The sequence below is a fragment of the Balaenoptera musculus genome, chromosome 18, assembly GCF_009873245.2.
Source record: "Balaenoptera musculus isolate JJ_BM4_2016_0621 chromosome 18, mBalMus1.pri.v3, whole genome shotgun sequence".
In the NCBI taxonomy this organism is placed as follows: domain Eukaryota; kingdom Metazoa; phylum Chordata; class Mammalia; order Artiodactyla; family Balaenopteridae; genus Balaenoptera; species Balaenoptera musculus.
In genome coordinates, this window is record NC_045802.1 from 23,991,610 (window position 1) to 24,015,577 (window position 23,968).

General features: G+C 36.8%; 1 protein-coding gene across 1 annotated transcript in view; it reads right to left on the bottom strand.

Annotated features, from left to right (window-relative positions):
• Positions 1–6,194: 6,194 nt before the first annotated feature.
• The window catches only part of DNAJC15 (DnaJ heat shock protein family (Hsp40) member C15), a 65,406-nt gene continuing 47,632 nt past the window's right edge, over positions 6,195–23,968 (bottom strand). The window contains exon 6 of the mRNA XM_036831125.1: positions 6,195–6,425. Coding sequence (XP_036687020.1) covers positions 6,355–6,425 — 71 coding nt within the window. The 3' untranslated portion in view covers positions 6,195–6,354. The remainder of the gene's footprint in view (positions 6,426–23,968) is intronic.

Here is a 23,968-nt window from a genome sequence, read left to right on the forward strand (position 1 = left end):
ATGATAGTAAACATGATCCAAAATCTTGGGAAAAGAATGGAGAAAATACAAGAAACGTTTAACAAGAACCTAGAAGAACTAAAGAGCAAACAAACAATGATGAACACTACAATAAATGAAATTAAAATTCTCTAGAAGGAATCAATAGCAGAATAACTGAGGCAGAAGAACAGATAAGGGACCTGGAAGATAAAATACTGGAAATAACTACTGTAGAGCAGAATAACGAAAAGAGAATGGAAAGAATTGAGGACAGTCTCAGAGACCTCTGGGACAACATTAAACACACCAACCTTCGAATTATAGGGGTCCCAGAAGAAGAGGAGAAAAAGAAAGGGACTGAGAAAATATTTGAGGAGATTATAGTTGAAAACTTCCCTAATACGGGAAAGGAAACAGTCAATCAAGTCCAGGAAATGCAGAGAGTCCCATACAGGATAAATCCAAGGAGAAACACGCCAAGACACATATTAATCAAACTATCAAAAATTAAGTAGAAAGAAAAAATATTAAAAGCAGCAAGGGAAAAACAACAAAAAACATACAAGGGAATCCCCATAAGCTTAACAGCCGATCTTTCAGCAGAAACTCTGCAAGCCAGAAGGGAGTGGCAGGACATATTTAAAGTGATGAAAGGGAAAAACCTACAACCAAGATGACTCTACACAGCAAGGATCTCATTCAGATTTGACAGAGAAATTAAAACCTTTACAGATGAGCAAAAGCTAAGAGAATTCAGCACCACCAAACCAGCTTTACAACAAAGGCTAAAGGAAATTCTCTAGGCAGGAAACACAAGAGAAGGAAAAGACCTACAATAACAAACCCAAAACAATTAAGAAAATGGTAATAGGAACATACCTATCGATAACTACCTTAAATGTAAATGGATTAAACACTCCAACCAAAAGACATAGACTGGCTGAATGGATGCAAAAACAAGACCCATATATATGCTTCTATAAGACACCCACTTCAGACCTAGGGACACATACAGACTGAAAATGAGGAGATGGAAAAAGATATTCCATGCAAATGGAAATCAAAAGAAAGCTGGAGTAGGAATTCTCATATCAGACAAAATAGACTTTAAAATAAAGACTATTACAAGAGACAAAGAAGGACACTACATAATGATCAAGGGATCAATCCAAGAAGAGATAGAACAATTGTAAACATTTACGCAGCCAACATAGGAGCACCTCAATACATTAAGGCAAATGCTAACAGCCATAGAAGGGGAAATCGAAAGTAACACACAATCATAGTAGGGGACTTTAACACCCCACTTTTACCAATGGACAGATCATCCAAAATGAAAATAAATAAAGAAACACAAGCTTTAAATGATACATAAAACAAGATGGATTTAACTGATGTTTATAGGACATTCCATCCAAAAACAACAGAATACACTTTCTTAAGTGCTCATGGAACATTCTTCAGGATAGATCATATCTTGGGTCGCAAATCAAGCCTCGGTAAATTTAAGAAAATTGAAATCTTATCAAGTATCTTTTCTGACCACAACGCTATGAGACTAGATATCAATTACAGGAAAAAAACTGTAAAAAATACAAATACATGGAGGCTAAACAATACACTACTAAATAACGAAGAGGTCACTGAAGAAATCAAAGAGGAAATCAACAAATACCTAGAAACAAATGACAACGAAAACACGATGACCCAAAACCTATGGGATGCAGCAAAAGCAGTTCTAAGAGGGAAGTTTATAGCAATACAATCCTACCTCAAGAAACAATAAACATCTCAAATAAACAACCTGACCTTACACCTAAAACAATTACAGAAAGAAGAACAAAAAAAACCCCAAAGTGACCAGAAAGAAAAAAATCATAAAGATCAGATCAGAAATAAATGAAAAGGAAATTAAGGAAACGATACCAAAGATCAAAAAAATTAAAAGCTGGTTCTTTGAGAAGATAAACAAAATTGATAAACCATTAGCCAGACTCATCAAGAAAAAAAGGGAGAAGACTCAAATCAATAGAATTAGAAATGAAAAAGGGGAAGTAACAACTGACACTGCTTAAATACAAAGGACCATGAGAGATTACTACAAGCAACTATATGCCAATAAAATGGACAACCTGGAAGAAATGGACAAATTCTTAGAAAAGCACAACCTTCCGAGACTGAACCAAGAAATAGAAAATATAAGCAGACCAATCACAAGCACTGAAATTGAGACTGTGATTAAAAATCTTCCAACAAACAAAAGCCCAGGACCAGATGGTTTCACAGGCAAATTCTGTCCAACATTTAGAGAAGAGCTAAAACCTATCCTTCTCAAACTCTTCCAAATATAGCAGAGGGAGGAACTCTCCCAAACTCATTCTACAAGGCCACGATCACCCTGATACCAAAACCAGACAAAGATGTCACAAAGAAAGAAAACTACAGGCCAATATCACTGATGAACATAGATGCAAAAATCCTCAACAAAATAATAGCAAACAGACTGCAACAGCACATTAAAAGGATCATACACTATGATCCAGTGGGGTTTATCCCAGGAATGCAAGAATTCTTCAATATACGCAAATCAATCAATGTGATACACCATATTAACAAATTGAAGGAGAAAAACCATATGATCATCTCAATAGATGCAGAAAAAGCTTTTGACAAAATTCAACACCCATTTATGATAAAAACCTCCAGAAAGTAGGCATAGAGGGAACTTACCTCAACAAAATAAAGGCCATATATGACAAACCCACAGCCAACATCGTTCTCAATGGTGAAAAACTGAAACCATTTCCTCTGAGATGAGGAACAAGACAAGGTTGTCCACTCTCACCACTATTATTCAACATAGTTTTGGAAGTTTTAGCCACAGCAAGCAGAGAAGAAAAAGAAATAAAAGGAATCCTAATCGGAAGTGAAGTAAAACTGTCACTGTTTGCAGATGACATGATACTATACATAGAGAATCCTAAAGATGCTACCAGAAAACTACTAGAGGTAATCAATGAATCTGGTAAAGTAGCAGGATACAAAATTAATGCACAGAAGTCTCTTTCATTCCTATACACTAATGATGAAAAATCTGAAAGAGAAATTAAGGAAACACTCCCATTTACCATTGCAACAAAAAGAATAAAATACCTAGGAATAAACCTACCTAAGGAGACAAAAGACCTGTATGCAGAAAACTATAAGACACTGATGAAAGAAATTAAAGATGATACAAACAGATGGAGACATATACCATGTTCTTGGATTGGAAGAATCAACACTGTGAAAATGACTATACTACCCAAAGCAATCTACAGATTCAATGCAATCCCTATCAAACTACCAATGGCATTTTTCACAGAACTAGAACAAAAAGTTGCACAATTTGTATGGAAACAGAAAAGACCCCGAATACCCAAAGCAATCTTGAGAAAGAAAAACGGAGCTGGAGGAATCAGGCTCCCAGACTTCAGACTGTACTACAAAGCTACAGTAATCAAGACAGTATGGTACTGGCACAAAAACAGAAATATAGATCGATGGAACGGGATAGAAAGCCCAGAGATAAACCCAAGCACCTCTGGTCAACTAATGTGTGATGAAGGAGGCAAGAATATACAATGGAGAAAAGACAGCCTCTTCAATAAGTGGTGTTGGGAAAACTGGACAGCTACATGTAAAAGAATGAAATTAGAACATTCCCTAACACTGTACACAAAAATAAACTCAAAATGGATTAAAGACCTAAATGTAAGACCAGACACTATAAAACTCTTAGAGGAAAACATAGGCAGAACACTCTATGACATAAATCACAGCAAGATCCTTTTTGACCCACCTCCTAGAGAAATGGAAATAAAAACAAAAATAAACAAATGGGACCTAATGAAACTTCAAAGCTTTTGCACAGCAAAGGAAACCATAAACAAGATGAAAAGACAACCCTCAGAATGGGAGAAAATATTTGCAAATGAAGCAACTGACAAAGGATTAATCTCCAAAATATAGAAGCAGCTCATGCAGCTCAGTATCAAAAAAAACAAAGAACCCAATCCAAAAATGGGCAGAAGACCTAAATAGACATTTCTCCAAAGAAGATATACAGATTGCCAACAAACGCATGAAAGGATGCTCAACATTACTAATCATTAGAGAAATGCAAATCAAAACTACAATGAGTATCACCTCACACCAGTCAGAATGGCCATCAAAAGATCTACAAATAATAAATGCTGGACAGGGTGTGGAGAAAAGGGAACCCTCTTGCACTGTTGGTGGGAATGTAAATTGATACAGCCACTATGGAGAAGAGTATGGAGGTTCCTTAAAAAACTAAAAATAGAACTACCATACGACCCAGCAATCCCACTACTGGGCATATACCCTGAGAAAACCATAATTCAAAAAGAGTCGTGTACCAAAATGTTCATTGCAGCTCTATTTACAATAGCCAGGACATGGAAGCAATCTAAGTGTCCATCACAGATGAATGGATAAAGAAGATGTGGCACATATATACAATGGAATATTACTCAGCCATAAAAGGAAACGAAATGGAGGTATTTGTAGTGAGGTGGATGGAGTTATAGTCTGTCATACAGAGTGAAGTAAGTCAGAAAGAGAAAAACAAATACCATATGCTAACACATATATATGGAATCTAAACAGAAAAAAAAAAAGGTTCTAAAGAACCTAGGGGTAGGACAGGAATAAAGACGCATACGTAGAGAATGGACTTGAGGACACGGGGAGGGGCAAGGGTAAGCTGGGACAAAGTGAGAGTGGCATGGACATATATACACTACAAATGTAAAATAGCTAGTGGGAAGCAGCCACATAGCACAGGGAGATCAGCTTGGTGCTTTGTGACCACCTAGGGGGTGGGAGGGAGGGAGACGCAAGAGGGAGGAGATATGGGAACATATGTATATGTATAGCTGATTCACTAGGTTATAAAGCAGAAACTAACACACCATTGTAAAGCAATTATACTCCAGTAAAGATGTTAAGAAAAAAAAAGAAAACTCCCCCACTACAGGATGTCATAAATTGAAACATGCGTCTAGAATATTAAGAAAGCATTTTAAGATAGATGAAATACAATAGTTCATCTTATCTGGGATGAACCCAGGGTTGTAAAGGAGTACTAGAAAATAATGCTGGTATTCTGCCTCTGAGTCTCTTTTCTTGCTTTTGGAATAGTAAAGTGATGATGACCAGGGGCTGTCTTGAGAAAATAATTTAACACGCTGTACCTTTCAGGGCCAGGACTTCCAGACCATGTGGTCATCCCCTGCTTTGGAGAAACCCTGCGCTCTAATCAAACTAACTAATACATCCTATTTCTGCTAATTGTGACTGATCTCAGGGGAAACAGAAGAGTCACCAATCATATGGTATATCTCATTGTTTTTAAAGCCAACGTCTATGCTACTCGTGATTCTATGAAGCTCCCCCTGATGCTCAATTTAAAATATTGTTTTCTGTTTTTGAACTTCTTTAGCATTGCCTCTCAAATAGTGTTCGTGTGGTTTATCTTTTCCCTAAATGTAAGTCCCTTTGGGTCAGGATCCACGACTGGTTCACACCTGTAACTCTCGAGGAAACTTACAGTGCCTCACACGTTACAGGTGGTTAATAAATATTTGTAGAATGAATAATTGAATAAATATAGAGTACCAGAAGACTATAATTAAATACAAATCCCTCAGACTTCTCCCAGCTCTTTTCAGGCTTTCCTCACAGGGTTCATTTTGTAAACCTTTAATCATTTTAGTAGCTCTCCAAGTTCTCATGCTTCAGTTATAGGGTCTCAGGGAGAGCCGAGTTCTTTCCTAACCACTGCTTTACAAAACACCATTTAGTAAATTCAATCAACTTTCAAATCACTTCCCCGGGATGGCAGTCAGTGTTTGGTCTCAAAATATTTAAAGCACCTTACATAGGCAGAGTACTAAATTCCTCTGAGGAAACAAGGGACAACACGAGCATAAATATAGGCAGCAAGAAACTTTCTACCCATCGCTCACAAATTCCAGTTATATTACCGATGATTATACTTGTATGGGGGGTTAGGGGGGAGGGGGGGTGGGAGGAATTCGGGACTAACAGAAGTCTTAGAATGTATGACTACCAGAGAGAGGAAGAAAATAAGGGGGAAAGATCAGTGATTGAATTTTAACGTGTTCCTCCGGAAGATAAAACAAAGATGGATTGTTCATCTTTTATTATTATATAGCTTAGTAGTGGAAGAAATGATTGTGGTCACTACATGTATGAAAATTATGAAGGTCATGATTTAGATTAACTTGCAGGACATTTTTTATAAGGTCCCCCTTTTTCTCCTTCAGAGTGGTCCTTGAGCATCAATCAGTGTTTGGTGGCTGCTTCTAGCAAGTCTTTTGCTTCATTAATTTTGGTTGCTAAGTAAGGAGATCCACCTGAGAGGACAAAGAAAAGTAAATGGATTAAAACACACTTCATTACTGACATTTTTTAAAGTCTCAAATGAAATATAATACTTATGGAGTACAGACTTAGAGTGACTGTGCCCTAAAATAAAATTGTCATTTCTTTTTTAGAGTTCTTCACAATGAATTATTGCTAATGCAAAGAGCAAGAGGAAAACTGAGGTGAATTTCAAATTCAGAATCATTATAAATCACAAACAGACGCTATTTGACATAAAAAAATACTGGCCCCGAAACTGTCACGTTAAAGCTATTTAAGCATCATACGCCTTCTAACTTCTAGTCCTGAACACTTTCATTGCCTAACACTAGAACTAACAATCATATTACAGTTCACCAGTCTCTTTGTGTTTGTTTTTATTTTTTTTTCTCCCCTTGAGTACAAATGATCTATAGCTGTTGAAAACATCATAAGACCTCAGTAGCTCACAACAAACCAAAAACATCTAGATAGCATTGGTGTGTATATTGTCCTGACTTTATCCAGGCCTTTTACTGATATCATACCACCCACTTTAAAAAGGAAAAAGAAAAAAAAAGGGGGGGGGGAGAAAGCAGGGAAACAGAACAGCATAAGGGCAATGCTGAAGGAGCTATAGTTAGCTTTTTACCCTTGAGGATATCACTGACATTTTCACATCAAGATCTGAATCGCTATAAACACTTACGGATTATATCACAGAGTGTCCTTGAATATACAATAAGAATTACAAATGAAATTGATGCAAGTTTCCATATGCACTTGATTATGAAATAAACTGACTTCAGGATTATCTTTGAAAATGATCTCAGAATTAGGTAATGTCAATCTTGGTAACAAGCTGTTTAAATTTTGAGAGTTATCAATGTAATGCCAGGCATCTTGTATATCCTCAACAAATACTAAAATATTAATTGAACTCAAACATAACCTTTAATTGATTGATATGCATTCTGGATATTTAAATCACTGGCCATAACATGCTCATTTAGCAGAAAGAAAAAAAATCAAAGGCATGGAAGATCGAAAGTCTCATTAAACATTATATTTATTGATGGCAATGTTAAAGGAAAAAAACTGACAGTTTATTCAGAATAACTGAATTACCCTTCACCCTCTTTTAATTAGAGGGACACTGGACTTTTCAATTATGTGCATGGCAGAAACTGTGGGTTCGGCACTCATTCTACTTTCCTAAAACTTGGAAAAGCTCCTAAGCCTAAAACTACGATTCCTATATTCTCTTCAAGTAGTGTTTGATTAAAATTAGGATCTATCAATGAGAGGCAGTCTTGTGAGATTTGAAAGGCTGAAGAGAAAGGTTTCCTTGCTGGGCCTCTATATTACTGCTGCTAGCAAGTGAAATCATGGTGTAGTGATGGCGGCAACTGTGCTTTCCGTACAGTTCCAGTGGCAGTCCATGAGGTAGTCAATGAGTAGCTCTCCTGACAGAGCAGCTCTGTAATTACCAGGGGAGCCATTCTTGTAAGCCAAGTCTAAAATGTTCTCCTTTAGACCTTCCAACAATTTGTAACCATTCATTCCCTGCACTAAATGCTCTCCTGCTTAAAACATCTGGTTTCTGGCACTAAATCTTGACTGATATAAAATATATAGGATCCTTTATTTAATGGAAACAGTACAGTTTTGAATCTTTCGATCCTGCTCAGGTTTCTTGGGGGAATCATCTGGATTCCATTTAATTAGAATACTCACCCTCATTCTTGATCTCTGAACCTTTGTACTTTCACTAAATACTAGTGGAGCTCTTCTGCTTTGGGCTATCATGAACTATCAGGTTTTAAACCAACCCTCCCATTAACACCAACTAGAAGACTTTAATAAAATTCAAACACATCAGTATGAAAGCACTGGAGGTCTACCAAGTCAGCCAGGTGTTGAGGGCCAAGATCTTGGAGATGAGGAAATGCACTGTGATGAGCCCAATATTCTGCACTGCTTTATCTCTTCAACGAACCAGACACAAAATAGTACATACTGTACAATTCCACTTACATGAAACATTAGAAAAGACACAACCTATCAATAGTGGGAGAAAGGAGAACGGTGATTGTCCAAGTTGGGGTAGGGATTGGCAATGAGAAGGGACACCAAGGAACCTTTTGAGTTTCGAAATGTTCTATGTCTTCATTATATTACTGGTTACATGGGTGTATACATTTGTCAAATCTCATCAAACTGTGCATTTAAATATATATTTTATTGTATGCAAATTATATCTTAATATAGTTGATGAATTAAAACCAGCAAAGTATATGTTGGTTATAAGAGACCATCTTTTTAAGAGTATAAAAAGGCATACACTAATGAAAATAAAGCTGGCATTGGTATGCTAATTATCAGATGAAGTACACTTTAAGGCAAAATGCAATACTAGAGATAAAGTGGGAAATTTCATAGGGTTAAAAGAGTCAATCTTAAATTTGAACATACCTAATAACATAGCTGCAAGATATATAAGGAAAACACAGAACTAAAGGGGAAAATATACAAATCCATAATCAGTGGGAGATTTAATATACCACTAGCAGAATTAGACAAAAACAAACACTAACAAGAATATCAAAAGGTTGAATAACATGATGAACAAACTTGATCTAAATGACATACTTAAAAGACTCCATCCTACAACTGCAGAATGCACCTTCATTTAAACGGCCCAAGCCACAATCAAAAATCATAAAACTTTGGGAAGGTAGTCAGAAGTGTTGTGAATCATGCAAAAACAAACAAATATCAGCTTATCAAATCAGACTAAATTCACAACCAAGTAAGGTTTATATCAGAAATCCAACACTGGCTTCAACATTAGAAAATTAATCAATGTAATTCATCACATTAACAGAATGAAGAATACATGTATAATCATTTCAACAAATGCAGAAAACGTACATTCACAATAAAAACTTTCAGTAAGCTAAGAATACAGGGAAATTTCTTTTATGCGAGAGGAGTTAAAAAAAATATAGCAAATATCATACTTAGTAGTAAAATGTTGAAACCTTTGGCTCTTATATCAGCAACAAGAAAAAGATACCTATTATCATTTCTATTTAACACTTCATTGGAGGTTCTAGACATTGAAATAAATGTCCTCCTCTATTGCCCCCCCCACCCGTCCCTGCAAAGGATTGGACAGAAAGAAATTATCATTCTTCACAAATGACATGACTAAGTATGCAAGAAAACCAAAAGGCTCTAAAGACAAAATCATAGAATTAATAACCAAATTTAACAAAATGGTGGCTATGACAGCAATATACACAAAAACTAACTTTTCATGCCCTAGAAATAAATAACTATATATATATATATATAACTTTTAAAACAACACAGTTTATAATAGCATTTGAAAAATCAATACCTAGGGATAAATTTAACAAATTATGCATATGACTACAAATTGAAAAATCTCATTGAATAAATTACATCTGACCTAAATAAATGAAAGGATGTCTTGTTCACGGATTGGAAAAATTCACTATTGTAAAGATGTCAATTTGCCCCAAACAGAGCTACAGATTCATAGCAATCCCAATCATAACCTAGGAGGTTTGTGTGTGAATTGTGCATGTGCACATGCAAATTGATGAGATAGTTCCTAACATAATAAAATGTAAAGGGCCAAACATAGCCAAAAAATCTTAAATGATAAAAAATGTAAAGAATTTACATTACCAGGGCTTCCCTGGTGGAGCAGTGGTTAAGAATCCGCCCGCCAATGCAGGGGACATGGGTTCGAGCCCTGGTCCAGGAAGATCCCACATGCCGTGGAGCAACTAAGCCCGTGTGCCACAACTACTGAGCCTGCGCTCTAGGGCCCATGGGCCACAACTACTGAGCCCACCTGCCACAACTACTGAAGCCCACGCGCCTAGAGCCTGTGCTCCGCAACAAGAGAAGCCACCACGATGCGAAGCCCGCGCACTGCAACGAAGAGTAGCCCTCGCTCACCGCAACTAGAGAAAGCCCGCACAGAGCAACAAAGACCCAATGTAGCCAGAAATAAAAAAATAATAAATAAATGAATTAAACAAAATTATCGAAAAACTAACACTGGATATATGTTGACCTCAATGAAGTTTGATGACACTATCAATTCACACTGTCCAAAAATCACTGGGGCTCAGCAAACCCATGATCAAAACCACTGTGATGAGCATAGTAACCAGGCATTATTCTAATATAGTATTTCATTTGGTTCATCCAACTATCCTTTGCAGTTGCTCAATTCTTATTTTCATTACATAAAGAGACTGAATCACAAAAAAGTTTAGTTACTTGCCCAACACTAGCCACAGAGTTAAAATGAGGTGGAGTCAGGATTCCCAGAAAGGTTACCACACCACACTGTCTCTCACTCTCTTTACAAACTTCTTTGCTTATTAAATTCCTACCATGTTAAACATTTGATTGTTATAAACCTTTTCTACTTTCTTCAAGCCGGTAACCCCATCCCAGGTCCTCTTCCTTCTTAGGAAGATTGAAATCATGCCTTGTGGTTTACTTTTAAAGTATATGTCTATCTACTCATTAGATAATAAATACCTTGAAGAGCAATCATGTCTTACATCTCTCTGTATTATCAACACAGCTCTGAGTACACAGAAGAGAGTCGAGACGTGTCCTTGATGGGGAGAAGGAAGTGATGAATCACTATTCCCTTATTTTCTTAAATCAAGTACCAGTTTCAGAAAAGTAAAATCACTCCAGAGAGACAGAAAACAGGATAAACAAGTGTGTTAGGAGTGGGTGCTTTAAAAATAAATATCTGCAAAACATCTGGGTAGAACAATCCTAACCAGCACAAGAGAAAATAAGCAAATATTCTACAACTAACAATTGTTACAAAGTTAGGTACAGGCATACCTTGTTTTCTCATGCTTTGTTGTATTGCACTTTGTAGATACTGAGTCTTTTACAAATTGAAGGTTTGCAGGAACCCTGTGTAAAGTAAGTCTACCAGTGCCATTTTTACAACAGGTTTATTTTTTAATTAAGGTATGAACATACATTGTTTTTTAAACATAATGCTATTTCACACTTAACAGACAACAGTATAGTGTAAACATAACTTTTGTATGTACTAGGAAACCAAAATATTCGTGTGACTTGCTTTATTGCAATATTTGCTTTATTGTAGTGGTCTGGAACTGAACCTAGTATCTTTGAGGTACGCCTGTATAATTTATTACTAATGTGAGTTTCACAGAAAGTACACCAATGCGAGGATTAAGAATATATAAGTTCCTTTTTTCCTTGGGTCTTCCTTATGCAGATCCATATATTCCTTAACTCTCGTTAAAACTTATGAATGTCTACATCCCAAATCTGTAAAACAGAAGTAAGAAGTATTGCCATCTGCTGATTTGAAGGGTTCTTAAAAGCCACCCATCTTAAAAGAAATATGTTAAAATCACAAAGAAGCACATTGGAGACTGACTTCTCTGAACTTCAGAGGAGTTCCACTGATCTGCTCCCCAGTGAAACTGGTGAAAACTATGTAATAACCCCCAACCATTTGAAACCTCTAGAAACGGTCTTAAAAAAAAAAAGGAAGAAAGAAAAATCTACTAGAGAAGATCTATGAAAAGTCAGTAGGAAAGGTAGGAATCTGTGGTAAACGGCTCCCTCCTATTCCCCTCCCAGCTCAGCAAGGCAGAGACTCCATGCTGGACTGGTCTAGCAGGAACACAGGGCTCCACCTCTCCCCAGCTCCTGGACAGAGGGCTTTCTTTCTGGGAGGAGTAGGACGGACTTTTGTATTTCTCTTCCTACTCCCAGTTGCCTGGTGCTGAGGCTTAGTCACAGGAAAGTGGAACAGAGGCTCTACCGTGGACATGGCTCCCTTAGAATAAATACTGGGACCTCAACAGCTCTTTTCCCAGTCCACAAGGCATGGTGGTTTCACACCAGGAGAGGCAAGCTGAGAAGACCTCTGGCTATTTCACTAAAGTAATCCAGCCAGTTAATAAACAAATAATAATAACAAGCTACCCTGGGGGGTGTGGAGTGGCAGACCAATACCCAGAGCTGCTATAATACATAATCTAAAATATTCAGTTTCCAACAAAATATTTCAAGGCATGTAAAGGAACAGGCAAGTATGACAGTATGACCCATACACACATCATGAAAAAAGTAGCAACAGAAACTACCTCTGAGAGTGACCAAATGCTGGATTTATGGAAAAAGATTCCAAAGTAGCCATTATACATTCACAGAACTAAAATTAAAAAAAAAAAAAAATCACTAGAGGGGCTCAAGAGTAGATTTGAACTGGCATAAGACAGGATGAGCAAACTTGAAGATACAATGATTGCAATTATGCAAACTGAAGATCAGAGAGAAAAAGGAATGAAGGAGAAAACACCGGATCCTCATAGAAATGTGGGACATCATAAAATCCATAAAAATACATGAAATGGGAGTACCAGGAGAGGAAAGGAGAAAAAAAATCTTTAAAGATATACTGGCTAAAAACTTCCCAAGTTTATTGAAAAACAATAACCTACACATCCAAGAAGCTCAACAAACTCCAAGTAGGATAAATTTAATAAGGCCTAAAACACACATCATTAAAAAATGCTAAAAGTCAAAGACAAGGAGAAAATATGGAAGGTAGCATTAAATTAATTAAAAAATGAGGCCATTAGACTGAGGTGGCTTTAATGCCTTAGTAGACTACATAATCAAACTAAAACCTAAGGCTATAAATCTCTCAACATTAAGAAATTAAAACCTGAGGACAACTAATCACAAACAGCCAACTAGACTTTTCCAGGTAAAGCAAATGCTTACACTACAGCCAATCAAATAATTTTCTTGGTTTGATTCTGCCTCTTCTCTATAAAAATCTTTCCACTAGAGGGCTCCTAACCACTTTCGGTTTGCTGCTGCCCAATTCAAATCAATTTTTGCTCAAACGAACTCTTAAAATTTTTAATATGCCTCAGTTTATCTTTTAACAGTAGCAAGAGAAAGACAGTGTGACACTTATAAAGGAACCCAATAACATAAAAAGCTAACTTAGCAGAAACAATGGAGGCCAGGAAGGCAGTGGTATAACATAAAGTCCTCAAAGAAAAAACTGTTGACCAAGAATGCTATACATTCAGCAAAGCTGTTATTCAGAAATGAAGGTGAAATAAACACTATCCTAGATAATCAAAAACTGAAAGAATTTATTGTTAACCAATCCACTTTAGAAGAAATACTAAAGGAAATTCTTTAGGCTGAAAGAAAGTGACCTCAGATGGTAATCTGAATTTACATATGCAAAGAGCACTAGTAAATGTAACTGTGTAATTATAAAAGACAATATAAATGCCTATTTTGCTTTCTTCTCTTAACTGATTGAAAAGGTAATTATAAAAAAATGTGCATAAAATGTACTGTTTGGTCTGTAACATAGAAATATAATACATGCATAATACATGTGCTAGTAATAGCACAAAGGTGTATAGGAGCAAAGCTGTTATAGATGAAGAAAATAACAACAGACAGTAATGATTCTAACAATGTACTGTTCAGCTTGTAATATTAGTAGATGTTATGTGTATAACAATAATACCACAAAAGGGGGAAAGTGGGAATAGAGCTATATAGAAGTAATATTTCCATATATATTATAAGAATTAAGCTAGTATAAATCTGAAGCTGATTCTGAGAAATTAAGATGTATATGGTAAACCCTAGAGCAATCACTTTTAAAAACCCTCAAAAATAATGAAATAATAAAATCAAAATGCTACATTAGAAAATATTCAGTGCAAAAGAAAGCAATAAAGGAAGACTAACAGAGGGGTAAAAAAGACATGACATGGAGAACAAAAAGCAAATGCAGGGACTTCCCTGGTGGCGCAGTGGTTAAGAATCTGCCTGCCAATGCAGGGGACACGGGTTCAAGCCCTGGTCCGGGAAGATCCCACATGCCGCAGGGCAACTAAGCCCGTGAACCACAACTACTGAGGCTGCGCTCTACAGCCTGTGTGCCACAACTACTAAGCCTGCGCACCACAACTACCGAAGCCCATGCACCTAGAGCCCATGCTCTGCAACAAGAGAAGCCACCGCAATGAGAAGCCCGCGCATCGCAACGAAGAGTAGCCCGCGCTCACTGCAACTAGAGAAAGCCCACACACAGCAACAAAGACCCAATGCAGCAAATAAATAAATAAATAAAATTTTTTAAAAAAGCAAATGCAGACATAAATCCAACTATATCAATAATAAAATTACATGTGAATGGAATAAACAATCCAATCTGTCATTAGGTTGTCGGGTTGGATTAAAAAAACATGAACCAGCTAAAGGCTGTTTACAGGAGACAGACTTTAGATTCAAAAACACAAATAAATTGAAAGTAAAAGGATGGAAAAAGATGTATCATGAAACACCAACCACAGACAAACTAGAATGGCTATACTCATGAGACAAAATAGAGTTTAAAACAAAAAAGTGTTACTATAAATATGTATGCTCTTAACAACAGAGCACCAAAATATATGAAACAAAAACTAAGAAAAATGAACAGAGAAACAGACAATTCAACAATAAGAATTAATGCCCCACTTTCAATAATGGATAGAACAACTAGACAGAAGATCAACAAGGAAGTAGAAGACTTGGACAACACTTAAAACCAACTAGACCTAACAGACATCTACAGAACACTCCACCCAACAACAGAATATACATTCTTCTCAAGTGCACATGGAACATTTTCTAGGAGAAACCATATGATAGGCCATAAAACAAACCTCAATAAATTAAAAGGATAGAAACAATACATTATGTTCTCCAACCACAATTGAATGAAATTAGAAATCAACAGCAAGGACAAATTTGGGGAATAAATACAGGCCATAGCTTAAGTAGTGCTTAGAGCGCAATTACAGTTTTAAGTTCCTGGGTTAAAAAAGAAAAAAGATCTAGGGACTTCCCTGGTGGTCCAGTGGCAAAGAATCCACCTTCCGATGCAGGGGATGCGGGTTCGATCCCTGGTCCGGGAACTAGGTTCCCACATGCCACGAGGCAGCTAAGCTGCATGCCACAACTACTGAGCTCGCGCGCCTCAACTAGAGAGCCTGCGTGCCGCAAAACTACAGAGCCCACGTGCTCTGGAGCCCATGTGCCACAACTACAGAGCCCACGAGCCCTGGAGCCTGTGCGCCACAACTAGAGAGAGAAAACCCGCACACCACAACTAGAGAGAAGCCCATGTGCTGCAAGGAAGAGCCTGCGCACCACAACAAAAGACCCCACATGCCGCAACGAAGATCCTGCCTGCCTCAACTAAGACCCGACGCAGCCAAAATAAATGAATGAATGAATGAATGAATGAATGAATAAATTAAATAAAAAAGAAAAGAAAAAAAGATTTCAAATCAATAACCTAAACTTCAACCTTAAGACACTGGAAAGAGAAGAGCAACCTAAACCTAAAGCAGGAAGAAGAAAGGAAATAGTAAAAATTAAAACAAAAATTCATGAAAGAGAGAATAGAAAAACAATAGGGAAAATCAACCAGCCCAAAAGATGGTTCTTTGAAAAGAAGTCCTTAGCTTGTTGACCAGCAAAATAAACCTTTAGCTTGTCTGACCAAGAAAAAAAGAAAACAGATTCAAATTACTAGAATCAGAAATCAAAGAGAGGACATTACTATCATACCTTGCAGAAATAAAAATAATTATAATGGAGTACTATAAATAACTATTTCAACAAATTAGAAAACACATATAAAATTAGACAAATTCCTCAAAAGACACAAATTACTGAAACTGTCTCAAGAAAAAATGGACAATCTGAATACATCTATTACAAGTGAAGAGACTGAATCAGTAATCAAAAAACTATGCAAAGAAAACCCAGGTCTAGATGGTTTATAGAAGGGGAGGGAATGCTTCCTAACTCATTTTACAAGGCCCATATTATCTTGATAACAAACCAAACAAAGACATCACAAGAAAACTATAGATCAATATTTCTTATGAATGTGAATGCAAAAAATTCAACAAAATACTAGCAAACTGAATCCAGCAATATACTAAAAAAATTTTGTACACCATGACCAAGTGGGATTTATCCCAGGGATGAAAGATTGGTTTAACAGCCAAAAATCAATTAATGTAACCCACTACATCAACAGAATAAAAAGCAAAAAACAAAAATCACATAATAACCTGAATACGTGCAGAAAAAGCATTTGACAAAATCCAACATCATTGCATGATAAAAACACTCAACAAACTAAGAATAGAAAGTAACTTCTTAACCTGACAAAGGGCATCTATGAAAAACCCACAGCTAATACCCCACTTAATGGGGGAAAGATTGGGTGCTTTTCCATAAGATCAGAACCAAGACAAAAATGTCCCTGCTTACAACTTCTTCTCAACATTGTACTGAGCTTCTAGTCAGGGAAATTAGGTAAGGAAAAGAAATAAACTGCATCCAGATTGGAAAGGAAGAAGTAAAACGAACTCTATTCACAGATGACATAGTTTTATATATAGAAAACCCTAATGAACCTACCAAAAAAACTATTTGAATAAACAAGTTCAGCAAGGTTGAAGGATATGAGATCAATATATTAAGATCAATGATATTCCTATACATTCACAATGAGCAATTCAAAAATGAAATAAAGAAAATAATTCTAGGGACTTCCCTGGTGGTGCAGTGGTTTAGAATCCACCTGCCAGTGCAGGGGACTGGGTTCGAGCCCTGGTCCGGGAAGAGCCCAGATGCCACGGAGCAACTAAGCCCGCGAGCCACAACTACTGAGCCCGCACTCTAGAGCCCACGAGCCACAACTACTGAGCCTGCGCTCTACAGCCCTCAAGCCACAACTACTGAGCCTGTGCTCTACAGCCCTCAAGCCACAACTACTGAGCCTGAGAGCCAAAAACTACTGAAGCCCGCGTGCCTAGAGCCCATGCTCCACAACAAGAGAAGCCACCACAATGAGAAGCCCGAGCACTGCAACAGAGAGTAGCCCCAACTCGGTGCAACTAGAGAAAGCCAGCGCACATCAGCGAAGACCCAATGCAGCCAAAAATAAATAAATAAAAATAAATAAAATATAATAAAAAAAAGAAAATAATTCTATTCACAACAGTATCAAAAAGAATAAAACACTTTAGAACTACAAAATATTGGTGAAAGAAATTAAAGAAGATCTAAATAAATGGAAAAACATCCCACGTCCACGGATCAATAGATTTAATGTTAAAATGGCAATACTCCCTAAGCTGACTTACAGATTCAACACAATCTCTATGAGAATTCCAGTTGACTTGTTTGTAAAAATTGACAAGCTGATTCTAAAATTCACATGAAATTGCAAGGGACCCAGAATAGCCAAAACAATCCTATAAAAAAGAATAAAGTAAGAGGAGTCACACTTCAAAAAATTGAAACTTATTACAAGGCAAAGGTTATCGAGACAGTGTGGTACTGGCACCAAAGACAAACATACAGATCAAAGGAACAGAACTGAGGATTGTGAGATGGGGTGCGGGTGGAGCTAAAGGATGACAGAGTTTCCTTCTGAGGTGATGAAAATGTTCTAAAATCGACTGTGGTAATGGTGGTACACATCTGTAAATATACCAAAAACTACTGAATTGTACACTTTAAATGGATGAATCATATGGTACATGAATTATATCTCAATATAGCTGTTTAAAAAAAGAAAAAACAGACAGAAGGCTCTGAAGAATACTTTGAGTCTGATTCAGTTTATCAGATCCTTAGAGAATCACAGAAACCTAGGGTTGGAAGAGTCTTAAAAGGTTCTTACCTATTACACAATACATGAATACCTCCTATTACATCACCAACAAACTGTCCTCCAACAGTTTTCGATCTCAGATTACCTTTACTGCTTTGCTTGGACATCACTTTTTCCACTGCTGTAGCTCCAGTGCCTAGAACAGTGCCTAGCTCCCAGTAGGTACTTGTAATTACTAGTTGATTGATATCTCATGAAGGGGAACTAGGATAGCTCCAACTACAAGCATAGTCTTCCTTATAGAGGTCCAATCTTCACTGCTCATGGTTTCTTCTAAGTGAACATAATTCTGCCTCCATAAGGGCACAGAAGAGACACTTCACATATTCATGCAACATTTTAAGTATTAGATATTGCATAGATGTCCTCCAATTTTCTCACGATAGCAAGGTTTCTTATTCATTATTGCTTCACCCAAAAACCTAGGAGTTACCCTTCTTCATTTTTACTACCCCCATGAGCTTTGTTGGCTTTATCTTCAAAATATATCCTGAATTGGACCATTCTTTACCTCCTTTGTTACAAAACCCATAGTGTAAATCAATATCATTCTTTCTTTGGTAACAATTTTCTCTACTAACTTCCTTGCTTCCACTCTTGACATCCTATAGCTATCTTTTCTCCATAGCTGCCAAAGCAGACTTTCTCATATTGTAAACCAGATCATATCATTCCCATTACACTTAAAGGTAAAAGCCAAAGTTCTTAGCATTAGCTCTCCAGCTATGTCATCATCTGGCCCTGGATGTTCTCTCCAATCATATTTTCTACCACTTTTCTCCTTCTCACTACACTCTAGCCAATCTCCTTACAATTCCAGAAATACACAGTATGTTCTCATTCCAAGACCTTTGCACTTGATCTTCCTTCTGCCTAAAATACTCTTAAGATTTCTGCATGACTTCCTACTCCCTCAGGTCTTTGCTCAAATACTATCCCCTTACAGAGAATTTTAAGATGATATAAGAAATACTGCAACTGCCTTCTCTCCAGCTGCTGATCTCTACCCTTCCCCCACTCTGCTTTATTTTTCTTAAAAGCTCTTATTATCATGTGACATTTTTCATACTAGCCTTCTCTGCCTAACTACTCCCAAAACTTAGTGGCTAACAACAACAATGTTTTTTTTCCCTCACTATTCCATGGATTAGCTGGGCAGTTCTTCTGAGCTGGGTCAGGTTAGCTAGGGCTGGTTGGTACAGGATGGCCTCACTGGGACTTTACCTGGGATGGCTTGTCCTTGCTCTCAGCTTGGTCTTTTATCCTTCAGGAGGCATAGACCAACCTGGTCTTCTTCACATGGTAGTCTCCAGGTTCTAAGAGGGTAATGGCTGAAGCTGCAAAGCTTTTTGAGGCCTAGACTCAGAATTCATACAATGTTACTTCTGCTATATTCTATTTTGTTGAATGAATGAATGATTCCTCATATGACACTGCTTCCAGCTCCTCAACATCCTGTTTGGTTTCCTCTGAATACTACTTAGTTTGTCAATGTCTTCCAAAATCTAGCATCCAGAAAGGGACACAAAATTCTGGACAAGATCTAACTTCAGCTCAGTACAGCTGGGTAATAAATATTAGTTGAATAAGTGAGTGACAAGTACAGAAGATTGTGGTAATATTCAGTCTCATAATACAGATACTGTGTGCCCTTTAATGCAGCTTAAGAACGCACTGGCTTATTTCTAATGGCTTTTACACCGTTGAACCTTATAGCCTTTAGATCAAATATACCCCCATGGCTCTTTTTCATGTGAAACACTGCCAAGTCTCTGCCCTATATTTACACAATTGATTTTGGGGACCTAAAAGAACATTACATTTATCCCTGTTGAATTTAAATTTAATCTCTTCTAATTCACTGATCTCTCTAGTTGATCATTTCCACTGACACACTTTTTGGTCTGAGACGAAAAAGTTTGAAAACTGTTGCTTTCATACAAAATACATGGTATTCAAAAAAATAATTACCTTGTATACCCAAAGAAGGCCTGAAAAGGGAGAAAATAAGTTCCTAGAGGAGTATTAGGAACCCCTGGGGGTCCACAGTGCACGCCTTGCTAAGGCTGCTATACATCAATGAGAATGAACGAATGACTGCTCCACATTACAATATGGATGAATTGCACAAAGATAATGTTGACCCAAAGCAGCCAGATGCAAATGACTAGACATTCAAGAGACAAAGCTAACCTATGATATATACATCAAGATAGTGGTTCCTTTTAAGGTTGAGGTAGACTGAAAGGGGTCTTGAAAGTACCCCATACTCTTCAGGGGTATAGTGATGTTTTCGTCCTTGATCTGGGGGCTGTTTATATGAGTATGTTTGTAAAAATTTACTTAGATATATATTATGATGTGAACTTTTCTGCCTGTATTTTCTACTTCAATACAAAGAGAACCTAAAAATAAAAATAGAGACTGAGGAGAAACATAATCTCTTTTAAAAAAAGTAAATCGAATTACATCACTCTACTGCTTAAAACCTGACAGTAACTTCCCACTCTATTTAGAATAAAGTTCAAATATTGGGTTGGCCAAACACGATCCAAATATTGGGTCATTCGGGTTTTTCTGTGACATCTTATGGAATATTAATATTATACAAAACCTATAGTGTTTCATTACCATAAAGCATACTGTTTTCAAACTCTGGGCACCACCTCACCTCATGCAGCTTCTCCCCTTGCTTATTACACCCTTATCACACTAGTTTTCTCCCTTAAGCACAATAAGTTCTTTCCTCCTAGGAACATGCTAGTTCCTTAACTTTCCAACCACTCTTCACATGGCTAGCTTCTTTTCATCCCTTAGGGCTCCTCAGAGAGGCCTCCCCAATCATCCCATGTAAAGTTGCCTCTTTCCTGTATTCTATAATCTCAGGCCATTGTGCCCTTTATTGCAATTATTGCAATTTGAAATAGGTTTACTTGTTTTTTGTCTGTCCCTCCACTAGAATGTATGTTCCACGAGGACAAGGATCTAGTTGCCCTGTTTTACAGTTTTTGGGGTTTTTTAAAAATTTATTTATTGTATTTTTATTTATTTTTGGCTGCATTGGGTCTTCATTGCGGTGTGCAGGCTTCTCATTGCAGTGTCTTCTCTTGTTGAGGAGCATGGGCTCTAGGCGTGTGGGCTTCAGTAGTTGTGGCACACAGGCTCAGTAGTTGTGGCTCACGGGCTCTAGAGCGTAGGCTCAGTAGTTGTGGCACACAGGCTTAGTTGCTCCACGGCATGTGGGATCTTCCCGAGCCAGGGCTCGAACCCATGACCCCTGCATTGGCAGACAGATTCTTAACCACTGCGCCACCAGGGAAGCCCTGCCCTGTTTTACAGTTTAAATACCAAGATTTATTAGCACAATGTTCTGACACCTTGTAGAAGTTGAATAAATAATTTCTGAATGAATAAAAGAATAGTTTCAGGTCATTTCACATCAAGCTAATAAGTCTTTTAAAATTTTGATATGATCATTATATATTCATTTTCACAACACTATTTTATCTGTACATTTAATTTGTATGCCTTCTTTTTATTGATTTGCTTATTCATTCACTCATGAAAAAAATCAGAATTTATTAAATGTCAAACACATAGGTTCTAAAGATAAATAAGCCATGTTCTTTACTTTTAAATATCTCACCACTTATCAAGGAAAATTAATATGTGAGAAAACAAAATTATCTTATACAAAGTCTTAAATCTAATTAAAATGTTGAAATGAAGGGAAATGAAAGATGAGCCCTCTAAAACAAATAATAGTCTAGTACATCTATCAAAAAAGGAAATTGAGCTAATTAGGCATCACTTTTTCTTAGTGATTCCATGTTGACTCTTAGTGATCATATCTTCCTTTTTCTAAATGTTTGAAATACATCTTTTAAATGCAATATATTGTAATAAGTTGTAATATATTATTACCAGGGCTTCATGTCAAATTTGGCTTCTTTTACAATAAGGGTAATTAAGGAAAACCCATTCAACAGTATAAATTACTTTGACTTGTTTTTAATCCCAATATTTAATTTAATTTTGATTTAAATACTATTAAAGAAGAGAGAGCATTATATGTTTATTGAAAGGGGACATACATGGAAAAAAGACTGAGAATGTGCCGCGGCAGGCAGATTTCAGCTAAGTGTAAGGAAGAGCTTTTTAGTAGTTGCCGCTGCCTATCAGTGCACTGCTTTGCAAAGCAGGAAGCTCTCCGTCACTAAATATCTTTAAGGAAAGCTAACAGGGCATTTTTCCCAGGATGGAGCAGAAAGATTTAGTAGGCAGCATTGATTAGATCAGTGTCCTCAAACTATGGTGAAGCACTTTTTAAAAAATTTTCTTGGATGCCATAGCAATGTCAAATGGCTATAAAGATTTCTGAATGCTTACTTTTGATTTCAGTTTTTGATTTGTTGCACACAGGTAACAAACTGGCCTGGTATGAACAGGCAAACTACACTTTGAGAAGCACTGGATTAGACAGTCTATGAGAGATCTCTGAGGTTCTATAGTTTTTCAAATTTACCTAGTCTGTCTTCCTATTTTCGTTAGGCATTAATATCAAACTACTGACTTCATAACAACTAATCGTTTTCTCCAGTAATTTAAAAAAGTATAAGCTAAAAGATATCCTAAAAGCATTAGATCAAAGAGCTGAGACATTTTTACTGCATTAACCTTTTATCTCACTAAAAGAAAAGGCAAAATTTACTTTTTACCAAAGCACATCTGAATGCTCATTTAAAACTGGTTACAAAAAATTTATTTCCAGTCATTTCCCACACCTAATTTTCTGGTGTCACTTTCTTTGCATAAGCTAATAATGAAATGTGTAACAAGTTATCGTTGATCACACATTTGAAGTTCTCGCTTTGTTTTACCAGCTGGTAGCAAAACCAAGAGAAAAGTCACGCGGGGGTGAGGTGGTGAGAGAAAGAATATGCACGAATTTCAGAAGCACTGGCTGGAGGAGTCAAGTGTTTGCAACCACCTATAAATAACACTCAGTGGTGACCTGGCCAAGCAAACAGGTAAAGAACTGTAAAAAGAGCAGGCAAAATTGAAAGTTGCCCGTTCTCATACTTCCCCAAATATTCCTGGCTTTTTCTCTGCAAGGACAGACATTTTCATTTAAAATCTATTATCTTCTTATAGAGACAGACTGTACCAGGTGAGGAATACCCTTATCTAAATATAACTACTGTAGAGTTAGAAATCAGAAAATATAAACCATTGTGAAAATAAATAACAACAACAAAATCCATTATCTTCTTCCCATTAAAAATGAAGCAAAACAAAACAACCTTCCTCCTCAAGAGATAATTTCCAGATTTATGAGCTATCATCTCCCAACTCCATCAAACATGAATTTTTTTCCCTCAAGTAGTTGCAATATTCCTTAAATCATCATACTTGTACTAGAGCAGGAGTTCTTAACTATGAGTTAAGATGGGTTAACTCATTATATGGATGGGTTTTAAGAAGTCTATGAATTCTCTGAAACTCCAAATATTATAAAATTTTGGGTGAATGAGTAATTATATGGACAAGATGTCTACAGTTGTCACATTTGTTGTTGACAACAGTTGATTAAAAGCATCTTTCTTAGGTTAAAAATGTGATCCGAATAGAAATACAAGGTACGGGTTCTTAATTAATTGAATAGGTATATAAAAGTATTACATTATATCATATATCCAAAAAAAGCTTTAGAAA